The sequence below is a fragment of the Pieris brassicae genome, chromosome 10 (assembly GCF_905147105.1).
Source record: "Pieris brassicae chromosome 10, ilPieBrab1.1, whole genome shotgun sequence".
NCBI classification, from domain to species: Eukaryota; Metazoa; Arthropoda; class Insecta; order Lepidoptera; family Pieridae; genus Pieris; species Pieris brassicae.
Window position 1 is genome coordinate 12704722 of NC_059674.1, and position 17185 is coordinate 12721906.

The 17185-nt window shown below is 31.4% G+C and overlaps 1 protein-coding gene across 3 annotated transcripts in view; it reads left to right on the plus strand.

Moving 5' to 3' along the window:
* The window catches only part of LOC123715016 (filamin-A), a 44529-nt gene that overhangs the window by 705 nt on the left and 26639 nt on the right, over positions 1-17185 (plus strand). The window contains exons 1-3 of one of the 3 annotated variants that reach the window (XM_045669789.1): positions 12732-12830; positions 13525-13637; positions 13890-13940. The exons of 1 other annotated variant lie outside the window; for it this stretch is intronic. In XM_045669789.1, coding sequence (XP_045525745.1) covers positions 12808-12830; positions 13525-13637; positions 13890-13940 — 187 coding nt within the window. In that variant the 5' untranslated portion in view covers positions 12732-12807. Of the gene's footprint in view, positions 1-12731; positions 12831-13524; positions 13638-13889; positions 13941-17185 lie in introns of those variants that run through there. One more of the 3 variants, XM_045669790.1, reaches the window with a different exon arrangement.

The following is a 17185-nucleotide window of genomic DNA, read 5'->3' on the forward strand; positions in this document are numbered from 1 at the left end:
TGAATTTGTGCTTCACTAGAAAATCCTTATCACGCCTATACTTAATATTTATAAAGAAATATTTTTTGATAATTAATGTAACGAATATACTCAAAAACCTTTGCAATGTATTCTGAAATTCGTCTAGTAGTTATGTAGAAGGCATTCACCGTTAAAATACTAAATTCAGTGGTACCGTATGACATAGGCTATATTTATCTCCCATATATTTAAAATAACAAATGTCAAGCTGTTAACAACCGGACAAGTAAAAAGATCTGGCCTTATATAGATATGTAATCAAATATAATTTCATCTAAGTCTTTTGAGTGGTGTAGAATCAAGCGTGAACGATGTAAAATCAACAAAATGCTATTTATGCTTGCGAGAATTTCATCATAATGCCAATTTATAAAACGTAAACAATTTCGATATTCATTCGAGTGATTTCGATAACATGCGGGTTGGTAAGTTTTTATCTTACCAGGGATTTAAATTATATGAGAGATGTATTAGGTACTACATTCATATAATTTACTTACATAGCGACATGTTTATCATGCTAAAATTTGTAACAAATTATTAATTTAATTTAAATAATAGCATTATTTCATGCAATAATTGCATTGTATAATAACTCGAGTTTATTCTGACAAATTGCATTTCCCAGAAATTGTTCGATATATACGGAAGTAACATAAATATCCTGTAAGAATATAAATTAATATTTGTATTTACTACGAGTAGTTATTATCGACTTTGTTCGCATAGAAACAGGAAAGCTTAGTTCAAAGGTCTAAGCGAACAAAAAAACCATATAACTCTGCCTCCATGTCCTTCAAACGGGAAATAGCTATAGCAAAGTCAGAGCATATAAGATCCGGTCCTAAACCGCATTTTCCGGTACCTGTACTGGCTCGGCACTGTCCCGAAGTGCTGGAAGACCGCTTCGATACATCCGATCCCTAAAAAAGGCGATCGCTCTGATCCGTCCAATTATCGCCCAATAACTATAATCTCCTGGTTCTCCAAAATAATGGAATCCATTGTAAATGGCCAGCTCGTGGTCATTTGAAGGGTAAGGCTTCATTAGCCTCCAAAAAACTTAGTGTGCTCAGCAAGGCAAGACGATACTTCACTCTGGGCCACCACTTACAACTGTATAAAGCGCAAATTCTGCCCCACATGGATTGGTTGCACCTCTGTGTGGGGGTACCGCAGTATCAGCTCCTTCCACTTGACCGTATTCAACGAAGAGCTGTTGGAATCGTTAACGACATCGCCGAGCGGCTTGATCCTCTGGCGTTGCATAGAGCTGTGGGGACACTCTGCATCTTCCACCTAATTTATCAAGGAGAATGTTCAGAGGAGCTGTTCAGATTAATAGCTGCAGCTGAGTTTCATCATCAGACGTCTAGGCAGAATACCAAATTCCACCCGTATCACCTCGACGATCGTCATTCCTTAACTGAGCGATTTTCTAGGCAGTTTTTGCCGCGCACCACCACTATATGGAACCAGCTGCCCACTGTTGTATTTCCGAGCCAATTTGACTTAGGGTACTTCAAGAAAAGAGCGTGCCAATTTTTAAAAGGCCGGCAACGCACTCTTGAATCCTCTGGAATTCTGGTTAGATGGGCGGCGGTATCAATCAACATCAGGTGTGCCCTACCCGTTTTCCCCCTGTGATATAAATAAAATGAAGCACTCAGAGTAGAAAGGTTTGTTTTATAGATACTTTAACCACCTGTTGTTTCTATGTACTCCACAAATACCTATCCTAAAATTTCGCGGTGTGATTCTTCGATGCCAGAATTCATACGTGCTGTCCGCAAATTACTGTTTTCCTTCGACATTCATAAGTTTTATCACCTGGATGTATACTTTACGGATGTTTATACCTACTCCACAAATACCTATCCTAAAAATATGCATAAAAATCTGTCGAGTTGGATAAAGCAAGAATATAAAAGCTCAGTTTTTCGAACCTCCTATTTATACAGAGCGTTAAACTCAGCTTTTGTTCACTTTACGATTATCAGCCACTGGATTGACAATGCGATGAATTCAGGGTAAATAATTATGTTGCAATACGTTGTAATTAATTCTCTTTCGTATGTGAAGCTTTTTGGATCAACTCGTATATAAATCCCGTTAAGTTTTGTAATAATCATAAAATTTACAAAAATAACTTTAATTTCTTTTGGCGAGTGTTTGTTTGATTATCACCACCTGCTGAAGTGTTGTAAAAATATCTCGATGGTTGCAATATTGATGTTTGCACAAAATTTGTAACTTTTTTACGTGTTGCTAACTTTGTCTGTCGTTATTTTAGAAATACGGTAGTCTTAGCGTTAACGAATATTCTTAATAATAATTAAATGTTGAGCCATTAATAGGAACATAGATTTTAAAATTATGAACGTAGGATTTAAAAATAATAATCGACAAATAATGTTTCCATATATCCTATATAATATATATATTATAATAGTAATAGTTTCCATATATCCTATAATAATTTTATGTTATAATATATTACACATTACAGAGCTATATTTCATAACAAAAATTCTGACTGTATAATCCCGTCAATGGATTGATGTTTTAAAAAAAAAGTGGGGTCACCTGGAGGAGAGAGTAAAATAAACAATATATATTTTTGTTACATCCGTTTACTTGTAATAAAAGTTATGAATTAGATTTCATTTATAAATACTTGTTAACTTTCTCTAATATGTTAAACATATTTTATTACACAATTAAGGCCTATTAGGGGATATTGGTGCCTTTTTATGTGAAACAAGCCACCACACTAGTAGACTAAACTGTAGTAGCTAGAAATAATAAAACCTTAGTTAGAGCACGAGACAACAGTGCGACACATAACTGCTCTGTCTGCGTCAAATGTACCGCGAAGAGTCGAGACTATTTTGATTGTTTCAACTAAGCGAATATGATTAATGTTAATTAATGTAATTTATTCATTATATACCTCGTAACTTTTCGGGGAACGAGTTAGAACAATGCGAGTACTTTACAATGAGGACTGTTTCAGGTCTTTTTTTTCATTTGAATAGCCTTAGTTTTCAATTTTTTTGTATAAATAGTCATTTCCTAAAGGGTTTTTTCAAGGGAATTGTTTGCCAAAACAAAAACCATCCCAAGTAGTTCTCTGATGTTAAGTGGTACTGCCGCTCGTAGACCTTAAGCCAGACGGCTTGCGAGTGTGTAATTGGTTCATTCTTTTCTTGAAGGACTCTAGGATCCACTTGGATCTAATATACCTCTACGCGCTGGTTTCACATAATGTTCATGCGCGGGTAAAACTGGAAAATATAGGTGTCAGTTAACTGTATTTATATCTCAAAGTTATTAGCGTACAGTCTATCTGTCAGCTTTCTCAATTAATTAGTTCGTAAGTAGGACAAGGATTTAGATGGTTTTCTGTCTTGTACAGTAATAACATGCGTAAAAAATTGTAGCCTCATTCATGATCAATTAGTCTTTATTAAATTTAACTAAAGTGCGCATAATATTGTGTTTGAATTACGCAGTACTTTGAAGATAACTATTTCTCTGTCTCCTTCTGACCACAATTGCTTTAAAGATTCAAGCAACGAAAAATAATATATAGATTTTTAAAAGAGGATAAATATCTACGATAACCACATTTTAAATACTAAATTTGAAGTAGGCACAAAAAATAGAATAATTTGGACATCTAAAATGTTAATACTAAGTATTAAGATTGTAACTGTTACTGAATTCGTCAATATTGACATCTTCACCTTGTGAAAGTGCCGATACGCCACAAATAAAGAAATGTAGAAGAAAACTTCAAAATAACACTTTTTTCTTAACGCTTGTAATAAATTGTCACTTAATAAAAAACAAGACAATGAAATAAGACGCGTATAATTGTCCTAACTGCTGTAAAATATACCGTTTGTGTGCCAAGACGTCAATATCTATTACACATTGCTATTACAGAAAAGATTTGTTCTTCAAAGAAGAACATATCTAAAAAATTGTTTTCTTAACTAATTAAAAACTGACAGTTACTGATTGATATCAATAATGTAACATATCTATTGCGCTCTAGCAAAAGCTAAAAACAATCATAAGAGTAGACATTCTGACATACTATCTACTTTATTGACACTATCTATATACTTATCTTTTAACTTCTCTCCCATCAAGCAGAATAGAATAATTGGTATGATTTTCCGTCCTTCATACCATATACTATGAAATTATAAAATAAAATCAAAGAAACTATTTTGATTGTTGATGACTATAGCTGGCATTCTTAATTTATTGGAGAACTGTTTAATGAATATTGTTTTACAAAATCTGTGAAAGCTTTAAGGCTTCTAGTAAGACATATATGGTCCATCTATTTGAATACATCAAACTGAGCTTTGCGAAATCAAATGCCTATATAAATTTAATAATTTCTTTCATTTTTCCAGATCAAAATTATGTAAATTAGTTTCTATCGAATTTTCGACAAATTGAAGGACATATATTTAAAAGGTTCCGACAAAATGTAAACCTTCATGAAGACGTTCAAAAATAAAAGTAATTTAATTCACCGCATTCTAGAATGTCAGAGTAAACTAAAATTAATCACTACTCATGTGGTAAAATAAATTATATATTTTAGTGTTAAAGTAATTAAAAGTATCCACATCAAGCCGTTACTAATATCATGAAAACGGGGATCATTTGTAAATATTTGCAAAGTGCAGCGTTTGATGTTTGCAATGAGTAAACACAATCTGAATGTTTAGAGTATTGAAGTTGTTTGGAAAATGCTTAGCGATGATTCAAAATCGCTGGAATATTTCATTAGTGAATTAGGATTGACGGGCAATAAAAATATTGAAAATGCCTGCATATTTTCGTAAAACCATTAATAACGAAATGAAACACGAACAAGGACATTTAAAATCGGTTTCGTTTTAATGAGGAGTCTTATTATATTGAAATATTTGCTATTTTTGTTATATAATAAGTAGTGTTCTTCATGTTTGTAGCACGCATAAGCCTAAAGTTACTCTGGCATTCTACCTTAGGCCTAATTATATCTAGAAAAACATTGGATTTTTTTCGTATCTGTCAGCTCGCATAAAATAGAACGAAATATTTTTTAATTATACCTAATCCGCGTTACGAGAAATAAACGTATTCAAATGAATGATTTTTTTTGTAGCAAGTATCAAGCATAAAAATAAATCCTCCCTTTTCATTTGTTAACAGAAAGCTGTTGCTAGCCTATTTATATTCTTTAATTTTGTATATCGCGCAGTATATTCTACGAATATATTTTTATCCAGCATAATCCAGGCGATCACAGTCGGGACTAATGTGTTGATGAATAAAAAAAATATATCTACGTTTTTAAATATTGTAGATTTGACTACAGTTCTTCATTCTCTATTAACGCTTTCCACATATACATTATATATCATAAAATAATTAATAATTTATTTAAAGTAGTTTTACTTTGGCTGTTTGAGTGATGCCGTTGAAATATGAAATTTATATCGAAGTTGGCACATAATCGCAATGTTAGTGTTTATACTATTATAATTCACCTTGTATCAAACTGTGTCACTGTCATCTCGTATCATTGATGATACATTACATTATAACACTAAGTGGTAAAATTTATGGAGAATACAGGCGGTTTGAAAATACCAACCTAAACCCGAATTATAGGAATTCATATATTCGTTTATTTTAATAAATATCGCAAGCTCTGTATATACGCGTCGTCTTGAAACTCAATACAAAATACTTTTACGACCCCATTATTCTATGTTGGTTTGATGAATGTATTGTATGAAGATATGCCGTGGCTGCCGTTTGGATCTTCTACAGAAGCAGGTCAGGTATCGTGTCAATAGTAGGATATATTTGTAGGAAGCATTAAGTAATATTTTAGAAACAATTCCTGTAACTTTTTATTCGTATAATAAAAAGTTTGGACGACAAATGACTGACTTTTGTTCAAATATATTGTACAACGAACAATAGTTCATCATAAAAACTATTTCATGTATCGGTGATGATGCAACTTGTTCATAAAACTGTAATTTATTACTAATTCAATTGAGAATACATATGAAAAATTAACTTTTAATAACAGTTATTAATAGCATACTATAAAGTATCATAATACTTTTGAAATCAATACACAACAAAATACATAAATGCATAAAAATTAAAAGCATGTATCTATGATTCATAGTGTCGCGTTACTGCGGGCGAGCATAGTCACGCATACTATAGCTATTTAAAGACTCAGCGCCCGAGATTTTAATGATACTGGAAACATGTGATAGGCTGAACTCAAAATTAAAAATATATATTATAAATCCAACCTGTAGTATACCAATATGTTCTGTCGCTAGATCGAAGAAGCGTAGCTGAGATTATTTTCACGCTGCTTTGATAATGATTATCGTAATCATGCAGAGAATATCTAGTAAGCTTAAGTGAACCTTGAAAACTCGCACAAACTAAGCAAGTGTTTAATGCATAAATGTTTAATTGGTGAATTAATCAATGTAAATGTCAGCTACAAATATATTGTTGTAGCAAATAAGGATAATTTTTCTTGCAACTTGTAAAAAAATTTGTTTTAATAATCTTAGAAGATTCAGCAAAAGATTGATAAATATAATAAATAATTTACAGAATATTCCGAGTGACCGCTTGATGTGACTTAAATGTCTTTAGTCTTTAGCGTCTAAATGCTTTATGGTAGATAAATGTCATGGTAGATAAATGTCATGGTAGTGTTTTGTACTTGTGTGCCATGTCTTTGATAAGAACGACCTTTGAAAAGCGTACCAATTATTAAAAGCTCAGCTCACGCATTCGCGAGCTTTCTGGCATAGTAAATGTCGAAGGGCAGTATCATTAACCATCAGTTGAGCTTTGCACCCGACTAACTATAAAATTGATATTCAACAAAATATTAATGATACAAGTATTTTCGAATTCACGCGGTGTTTTTAGGTCAAATATCAAATCATCCAACTAAAAAATTTAAGCTCTATCTGACATGACATTTAACGTCAGACAGTACTGTATAATTTGTCAAAGAGTTTCAAAGTTGCAGGCGGGAAAACTAACAAGTTTTAGTCAAAAGTAGAAAGATGATAAATAGCTTTTTTGTTTTTCGTTATTTTTTTTAAACAAGAAGACGCGTCGAATTTAAATCCCTTTGTCGGGTATTTTGATGTCGGTAGACTTATATATAAAGTGTTTTGCCATAAGAAATATATAACATACATATACCAATTCAAAAGATAATGTTTATATAAATGTTTGATAACTATGAATATATAGTCGTTCGCTGTAATAAGGGATCGAATGCGAAAAAGGATTTCCAGACGTCCCTGACACGCTCACGGAACGACACGAGGTCGCTTGCAAGGACGCTCCATGACGACCTTACCGCGAGGCCGGCCCTCAACAAGGATATGCCGAGGTCTAATCTTGGTTTAGCCTCGAACTTGAGCCAAGGTTTGATGTTTGAGAAACTGGGTTACATTTGGGGCAAGGCTGAAGATTTGAGTTGCTACTGTAACTGTTAAACCCGGTACGCACTTAAAGTATTTATATTTAAGTGTTGAAATTGCTTAGTAGTAGTAATAATACATTAATAATACAAATTCGGTAATAATCTTAATGAAATAATTGCATTATTTGTATTCATGTCTATGATAATAAAAGCCTTTTAGTGAACTTTATCTAATTTTACTTTGTTTAACGAATTTCTGTGAAATTGCATTTATCAGTTTTCGAAAAATAAGGTCATAAAGAAGTTTCACTTTTTACGTGTGAAGTACACTACTGCACACACATATTTTTTGTATAGACAAGTAGTATAAGCTTTCCATGCCTAACACAAGCCGTCGACTTTTGGGCTCTAAGGAGGCATTCCTTACAATGTTTTCCTTTACCGCACTAGAGAGTGATAAATGCGCACATAGTAAGTCCTCACTTCAGGGACCTATATCTATCCAGACCTCAGGATGAGCACGCTGAAACCATTATGCCAACACATGTCAAATTTAATTTAAATAAATATTCTATATAATATAATCAGAAACAATATACTCGTGTATTCATATCAATCTACGCACGAGCTTATCCCTTTCATCTTAACCAAAAACAATAGTAGATAATTGCGATCACAGGTTACAATTACGATGTTCTGTCAGTCACAGGGCTGGATCGTTGCCAGACACCTGCCTTCAGCTATCAACTCGCATACCATACGATAAACTCAAATTTTTGATATTCCCACTTACTTTAATTAAATAATCTTACGCAATTTGACGTGAGATTGATCGGTATTTTTAGTACCAGGTATTTTTATTGCTTTACGGGCGTTTAAATTGTTACTGTGGTTATGTAATGAAAGTTGGGTGACTCTTTTGAATTATTTCGTAAACATAAAGTTTAATGCTTTCAACTATGAAATGTTTCACATTCTTCGCTTTTAAATAAATTTTCTGTGCAGCACTAGTTGAGCCGTAGAGTTTGCCCGTTTGATTTTATAACACCATGTATCTTTTTTTATAAATTAAGTATCTGACACACAAAAATGGAAAAATATTTCTCATTTTGAATGCTGCTGTTAGTGAGATTAATACTTTCAAACAGAACTTTGTAATACTAGTATAGATAAATAATGTGTACTATCGAACTATTGGTATGGAATGCATTCTGTAATTTTTTTTGAACTAAACAAAAGCAAAAACATACTTTTGAATATTATTTACGTAGTAAACTTTGCTACATATATATAAAATCTATGCGTTCGTATCATATTTTATAATTATATTTCTTCTTTACCTATACTTGACGAACCGTAATGTACTTTAACGGTTTATTAATCAACTTAACGTGGAAAAACTATGATGCGGTATTTACTTCGTATCAAAAGGGTACGAAATGGAAATTGATACGATCAAAGCTATCGATACTTGGCTTTTTAAGTTGACAAGTTTTATATAAGTTATTTTTTTAACATGGTGTAGCACACGTGGATCGTGTATCTTAGTAAGATTTTTTGCGGCCTCTTAACCAATAATCGGTTTAATTAAGACAATTTAAATCATCATAATTATAGATCTAATCCTTCCAAAAATCAGGAATCATTATATCTATTGGTGAAAACAGTACCAAGATCAGTTCGGCAGTTTTCGATTTTAGAGTGCTAATGCAAAGATCGCCCATCTGTGGCTTCATTGCATAATTAAAGCATACCTAGAAGAGGATTTGCCGAAATTTGTCTTTAATTTATTGACTCTTATTTATTTCATAAAGAATAAATTTAACAACCGATTGGCATTTAAATATAAATTAAACGGCTACAAGTGTATGAACATTGTAATGATATTAATGAGTTCATATATCACTGTAGTGCAATCAAATTGTCTAAACGAATATAAGGTGTCGCTCACAACGTTAAAAATGATTTAGTAAATGAGCGGGAAAACAAAAGAATTTGCTGACGTTTCACCTATCAATGTCTGTCAACGGGCTAATTATCTGTGTTAAATGGACCGATTGACGTTTGAATTGTTGAATGACATGGCAGTGTTTATTTTCATATAATTCCTTTTTATGTAGAGGTAGTATGAAACTTGTAATGTAAACTTTTTATATATTTAAAGGATATTTCATAAAAAATAAATAAAAAAGAGTGCCCAACTCAGCCTGCTTAGTTGTTATCTCCAGCAAGACTGATTTTCACCGTCACTCAAAAGATACGTCAATTTATAACTGTTGGTGTAGATATATACTATATAGAAGGAGATAAGTCCAAAAAAAGATTTATTTGATTTATTCACACTTTGTAATGTTGTATACAAAAACATACATATAGAAAAGCAGGTTACGTAAGTTATTAGGCAATGGGCGGCCTTATCGCTAACAAGCGATTTCTTTCAGGCAGCCCTAATATGGAACAATAAAAAAAAGAACACAAAATAACATGTAACACTAACAATAAAGTGAAATAAGTAAGGATTTGAGATTGTTTACGCAAAGTTTTTCAATAAGAATTTACTTGCCCTTGACATAAGTACTCCTACTATAAGAGTTTTTTTATTTTAAATTAATATATACTCTATATAAGCTCTTATGTTATATGTTAATAGTACACTATAAAATAGTCTTATAATATTGCCAGACTGTCACATATTAGCTTGCTCTGTTATGCTGCGTTATTATTAATGACAATGCAAATAGAACAATCCTATACAAGCGCGCGCGCACGTGTATTAGTATAATTGTATTGGAATATAATTACAGGATTACTACAGTTTACGAGGTGCTTTTCTAAGAGTAAACAATTCAAGAATAAAAAAAATAGGTTTGCGATGTTTAATGTTTGTACGACGATCTTTTAAATAGACATAGTAGCAGCGCCCATATTCAATTAGGACAACCGTCACTTGATTCACTTACTTTTTTGTTTTTTTTGCTAGACTCACTTGAAATTTATTACATTTTTGCCAATTTTATATAGATCACTCAATTTTATATTTTCATTGAGTGTTGTTTATGTATTGTGAACTATTGAAAGACATAGTATTAGTTATTATATTATTAGTCTCTCTCATTGTTCCTATACTAATTTTGGCCTTATTACTGTATTTACGACTGATAATTATGTACCTTTCTTGATTTAAAGGATATATCGAGGCGAAATATGTCATTCGGGATTATTATTTTAAGTTTCCATTGTGTATGAACTTCCACCGACCCGTTAATTGTGCAATTTTTTATTAATATTAATTGTTACTATTTTTTTAATTATTCATTGATTTATTTATTCAAGACAAATGTAGTCGTTTATGATAAATTCGGTAGTGGGTTGATAAATTAAAAAAAAAGCGTTGCTAGGCTCTTCTCAGGGTCATATCTAATCCGATATACACAATAAATAATATACAATTCCTTATATTGATAGTGTATTATTATTTTGTAAATTTTATGTCCACAGTAATTTGTCATGTATTTTAGAATAACATAGATTGTATCTCTACAGTATAGATATTTTATAATATATGCTGTGGTTAATACATAAATAAATAAACGAAACCTCAGGTCATTACATAATAAATATTTCGGATTATATTTAAAATGCGGACCGCTTAGTCGCAAGACATAAATAATGTACGTGGGATTAAAATTTGCGGTTTAATCGTTTTACTTACAATTTAATGTTTCCTATAGTTTACGATATTTTGTTATGTTATTTCAGTTTTTGATGGACAGACATCCGAACGACGGAGGAAATGACATATTTAAGGCCGGATGGCGTTTTATTCCATGCACTATATTTAAAAATCTTCATTTTCATCAAAGGTTACATTGGATGTGCAGCAATGGACTTTCTGTCTATGTGCGCATTTAATACTCGCTCGTCCGCTGAACGAAAACTTCGTGAGGAAACCAGCATGCCTGAGACCAAAAAGGTCGAGTGCGTTTGTCATGTCAGAAGGCTGATCTTAAAACAAACAAAATAATGATCACGAAACGTACAAAAACCTATGGTCCAGATTTAAAGGTTGCCACTGGTTTTTGAAGGTGTAAGGATATTATACTATAAGCAAGACCTGAAAACCAGTGTCTTTTTTGTCACTATTCTCTTGATCAGTTTTGTACAAAACTCGCTGAAATTTCTGTATGTACTTTTATTTTTTTCTATAAGATAACTCGTGTACTACACTTTAAAATTAAACGATATTAATCTGTTCATATTGTTTATTAAAGGAGACTGATTTTTAGTACTTAAGTTCCACTATAATATCTCAATGGTAAGTACATTGCCTGCCATTAAAACAACATTACTTTATTCTAGGTACAAAAATATGTATTTTTATTGTGATTTTACAATTGTTGCAGCTGAAATTTTCAAATACAAGTGCTTACAATGTTTAAACTTTACTCTTAAATATATTATGAAACATTCTTGCTCAGTAAAATAAATAACATTGATTTATTTTAGATGTAGCTAACAGTCAAAATAGTGGTTGTTCCACATGTGCGTTTTAGTTACTAAGATCATAAGGTAGAGAATTTCCGAATCTTGGAAAATGGGGTATATTTTCTTGTATGGGTTATATCTTTAAGGGCTCTTAAAATTTGCGGCAACGTGCATCGCGACCGTAGCGCCGCTGCAGCGCTGAAGTCACCCATCAATTCACCCATCGACTAGTGCTCCGCGCACATATACTTTTGTACAATAGACTTGTAACATGAACATGAACATGAAGGGAAATCAGGTTGAAGAATTTATCGATGACGTTGAGGTTACATATATTTACAAAGTAGCGCGGCACCTGGTGGCAAATTTGAAGCCGCCACAAAGGTTAAATTCAGAGTTTGATAGAAATATTTAAGATTTTGTAGAATAAATTCTGCAGTAAATAGTGTATGGGATATTTGTACAAGTAGACAATTGATAAACATTCTAGACATCGAAAACTATAGGGAAGTAGTCGAAGGTAACTGCTAACTCCATCTAGAGGAAATTTTATCAAAATAAACAATATTAAACACCCTGCCATCTATTAGAAATTCTATGTAACTTATGCTCCTGTATTCGAACCACGGTTGAAAACGTTTTCAGACACTGAATTCTATCGCTTAGCGGCGCCTACAGGATTTATTTTCAGTGAACTTGGTCCCGAAATAGTTCAGTTTGACATGTGTACAGTCGCAACATGTAGCTTTTTATTTGCGATATTGGCGAAATTTAAAAATAAAACCGATTTAGAGTCTTGATCTATGAAAGTCAACATGGATTCAGGGTAATTATGGGTTGTGATAGTTTTGAATTTGCTCGACCGTTAACCGTATTGTAATCTCGTAGACATGCTTTTGTTTTGACATTTTATAACCTCTGTGATTTGTTTTTGTTCCTAATACCTATAAAGCACAGATAAATACATACTAATATATATCATACCCCTAAATGTAGGTTTTTATTATGAGTTGAAAATGTCAATGTATTAGTTTAGGAATATACATACAAAATTAAAAAATCGCAAATTCAATATTTTTGAACTAAATTTGACCGGTAAATAATAGATAATTTAAAGAATTTTTAGTAGAATGATAACCAAACGAATAGTTCATAATCAAAACCAAATAAATGCCAAAAAATCGTTCAATTGTAATAAATCCATATTAAGCAATAATAAACCAAATATGTATCTCAATTTGTACTGCATAACAAAAAATATTATCTGGTATATTTAGGTATAGGAGATACCTAAATATAATCATGAAAAAAATACTAGTCGTATTATATTTAAAAAAAATAACATTATTATGTTTTTATTCAAATATACGTATAGGACTACATAATCTATAATGTCGACACATTTCTGCCTTTACATTTAAGTAGATTATTTAAATTTTACTAACACCATTGCAAATAAACTTATTATTAAATAAAAAACTATTCTAACATACTTCATATATCCCTTACTATTTTTACAGAGGCAGTGGAAAAAACCTAAGTGGTGGGAGTGACCCCTGCTGGTACATCGACTCAGCATACGCGTCATCACTTAAGGTCTCCTTGCGTCTACCTACTAGACAATTTCTAGAAGGTAAGGCCTGAAGAAAAAAGGAAAATCTTGTAGATGCCTCCCATGATTAAATGTTAAAATAGCTAGTAGCTATAATCGGCATTAATATCTACTTTTCCCTTATTGGAAATTGAGTAAAGCCTATTATTATTATTATTAGGATATCACATTGATAACCGACGCGTGACCAAATTAACATTATCAACAAGATAAAAGTCTCGCCGTCTAGTTAAAAATGTTTCACTTCATAAAAAATATTTTAAAACTTTTCAGATTTGTATCAACCTTGCTATCGACAAAGTGATCTCATAAGATTCGTTATGGGTATGTCAATACCTAAACCCCTTGAATCCAATTCAAACAAAGGCTAAAGTCATTAATTTTTTTGATATTACTAAAACCCCCCATAACATTTCATTGTGTGTCCCTTCATACAATTCTTTTTTTTAAATATAAAATCCTGAAATTTAATTTAAATATAGCGCCATCTTTAAGAAGACGTTGGAATCAATTTCATGTTTTCGTCAACCTAGTTTTCAGTATACAGTCCAAGATCGTTTTGTGTATTTACGAGAGATGGCGCGAGTCTCAGTATGCGATTAACAAAATTGGTAGGGTCAATTATTCTGTCTGGCTTCTTGTAAAATACTGAGCTTTTACCAAGTTCTTAGTATTATATTACTTAATCATGCATATTACATAGATATAAAAAGTGTTATAAAAATATTTTACAAGCTTGAAACATACTACATTAAAAACAAAAAAAAAAACATACAAGCATTTTTATCAGTTCAACGTTGACGTAATAATTATGTTTTATGAGAACAGGTGGGTTGTAGGTTGATAAAATTTGTCACATTTTATAGATTTATTTATAAAGCTTTTTGATACGAATTACTAAACGGATGGTGTTGTTATGTCAGGTAATTATTTAACTTAAAAAACAAGAGCTTATCGGTTTGGCCTGCGTATATGTGTGGTTGGAATTTGATAATATTTGAATATGTTGGCGATCATCGCACTCAGATCAAATATTTAGGCTACCAATTTCGTTTGCAAAATATTCACGAATTTTACTGAAAGTAAAAGTCATATCATGATGATACTTTATGGAATGGAATATATTCCAAATTACGACGCATTTCTGGAGTGGACATGTATGACATAGATACCTAGTAATTAATCTGAATAAGCCATCATGACAGGTATCTGAAGTCGCTAATTTTTATAATTTTTAGAGAATTACCTGTAATTCACTAAAATAAATAACTCAATTCGATGTCTTCGTTAAGATTGTTGTAATAATACTTTGTTTTTAAAGTTCCTTCGTTCTGTTTGCTGGTACAGGTGGAACGTATCTAGTGCATTTACTTTTAGCTTATAGATAGGATTACGGAATGTTAGAAATTGTCTCTACAATTTCTCTTTAATATATACAGGTTTATAATATAAGATTATTATTCATAAAGGCAGTATTTCAGAGAGCTTTCTTTTTGTCATCTGTATTTAATTTAATCAAATGGTTTAAGTTATTGAGCGTAGCATATAGGAAAAAATTGGTATCTGAAAGAATAATTTATTCATCAGAAACATTTCTATAAAAATATATATTTTTCTAAACATATTTTTGTAATCTTTTCTTATAAAAACGTCATTCGTAGCTTAAATATCTTAAGAATCAATTGTCTACGAGGACTGGAATTTGCCTCGAAAGCGATTTTATATTTAAGTTTTGATTTTAAAATAAATCTATATAACAGTCAACCCACGCAGTAACGGGTATTTTAACAATTAACAATGAATAAGAAGTGTGATAGGTGTATTCAAATAAAAATCTTCACATAATATATTTTATTAAAGAGGGTTGTGCCAAAAGCAGTCGTGCTCACTGTAAATTAGATGATACCGTGGGCGAGTGGATACGTAATAGTGACTCACTGGATTGAGGTTAAAATAAATAAGAAATTCTGGTTAATTTTGAACTCATGGACATTATTGGCTTCATTAGTGCCCAAGAGAACTTTAAATACTTTTAATTCATATTTCTGAACTCTACAATTCTGCTTAGGAATTTAATATGTAATATATCCTTTAGTTCAACTGATGAAATTGGTAAGAGCTATAACATACAATTTATATATTAATAATATTACATAGACAAAAATATATAATTATGGATGTTGTAAACCATATAGATAACTAATGATGAAACGCTAAAGCTACTGCAAAACCACAGTGAGTGACGTCATTCAATAATCGAACTCCATAGGTTTTACCTATGGATAAATGGTAGAAGAAAAGCAGTGATTTAATACTGGTACAAATTTAGGTTCTGGCGTTTAATTTCGGTTCCATAGGTTGGTACAACTGCACCGAAAATTGGTCTTTTCGGTTCGGTTCCCGTTCTGGTTCCGATCGCGTTGTAAAATAGCGGTTTCCAATATATCGATTCTTTAATGTGCTTATGCTCAAAATGGAGATATTCTCTTTTAAATATTACAAAGTGTTGTGTAAATTCAATATTGTGATTGAAGAAATAAAATAGTCAGAGTCATGTACTACAGAATTTTGTGGAACAGTTGTTGAGTGGATATTGCACGAATATAAAAGATATACAAATATTAAAGACCAAAAATTGTATAGTGCGCATAATTCGTGAAACAAAATCGCCAACATAACGTACATGGCTTATTTGACGTCAAATTGTTTTATTTTGCGTAATTATCCACATAACACCTGTCACACATAAGCGAGATTCGACTATTAATTGATGTTTACAAAGATTACCCGAGAATTTGGAACATATCCAAAATTTGCCCGAAATGGCTTACAGAATTGTTTCTAATTATTTATTTGCAGTTAATTTTATTCTTTCATAGATACGACGGATTTAATACGAGTGAATGACGTTTACATTCCATTCGCAAGGAATAGGTGATAAATTATGTTGAAGAATTTTCTCGTTTCAGAATTTTACGCCCGAACGCTTTCAACAAATATTATTTATTACGGGATTTTGTTAATTATACTTTTTTTTTAAATTAACATAACATTTGTAATATATAACATATTAGATGTAGCTGTTATTGTGTCATTATAAGAGTCAATTTATTTTAGATTTCTATTTATCCGTTTTGAAATATTATTAATATGTAGGTTGTGAATATTGAGAATCTGGTTTCTGAGGATTCATTAAATTTTTATATAGAATTCAAACACAATTCTGCATCTCTTTTATTTATGTATTTAAAGTCAAGTTGATCATCAACCAAATGAAAATCAATTTTTAGTTTATAAGGAATATATTTTGTATTAAAAAATAAAACATACATATACTTCTATACATATTAAATTAATCTATATTCCTTTATCTTATATCTTTATGAGTATGTATCTTTATACAAACAATTGAAGGCACGAAAGTCGAACGAACGTTGCAATAACTACAAGTATTTGAAATAATTATAAGTCAATTTAGTAATTTATAATTACATTTTACTCTTGATGACAACATGGACTTTGATTCTAGTTAATAATATTAAGGCAATTTTCATCTCACAGCTGCATCA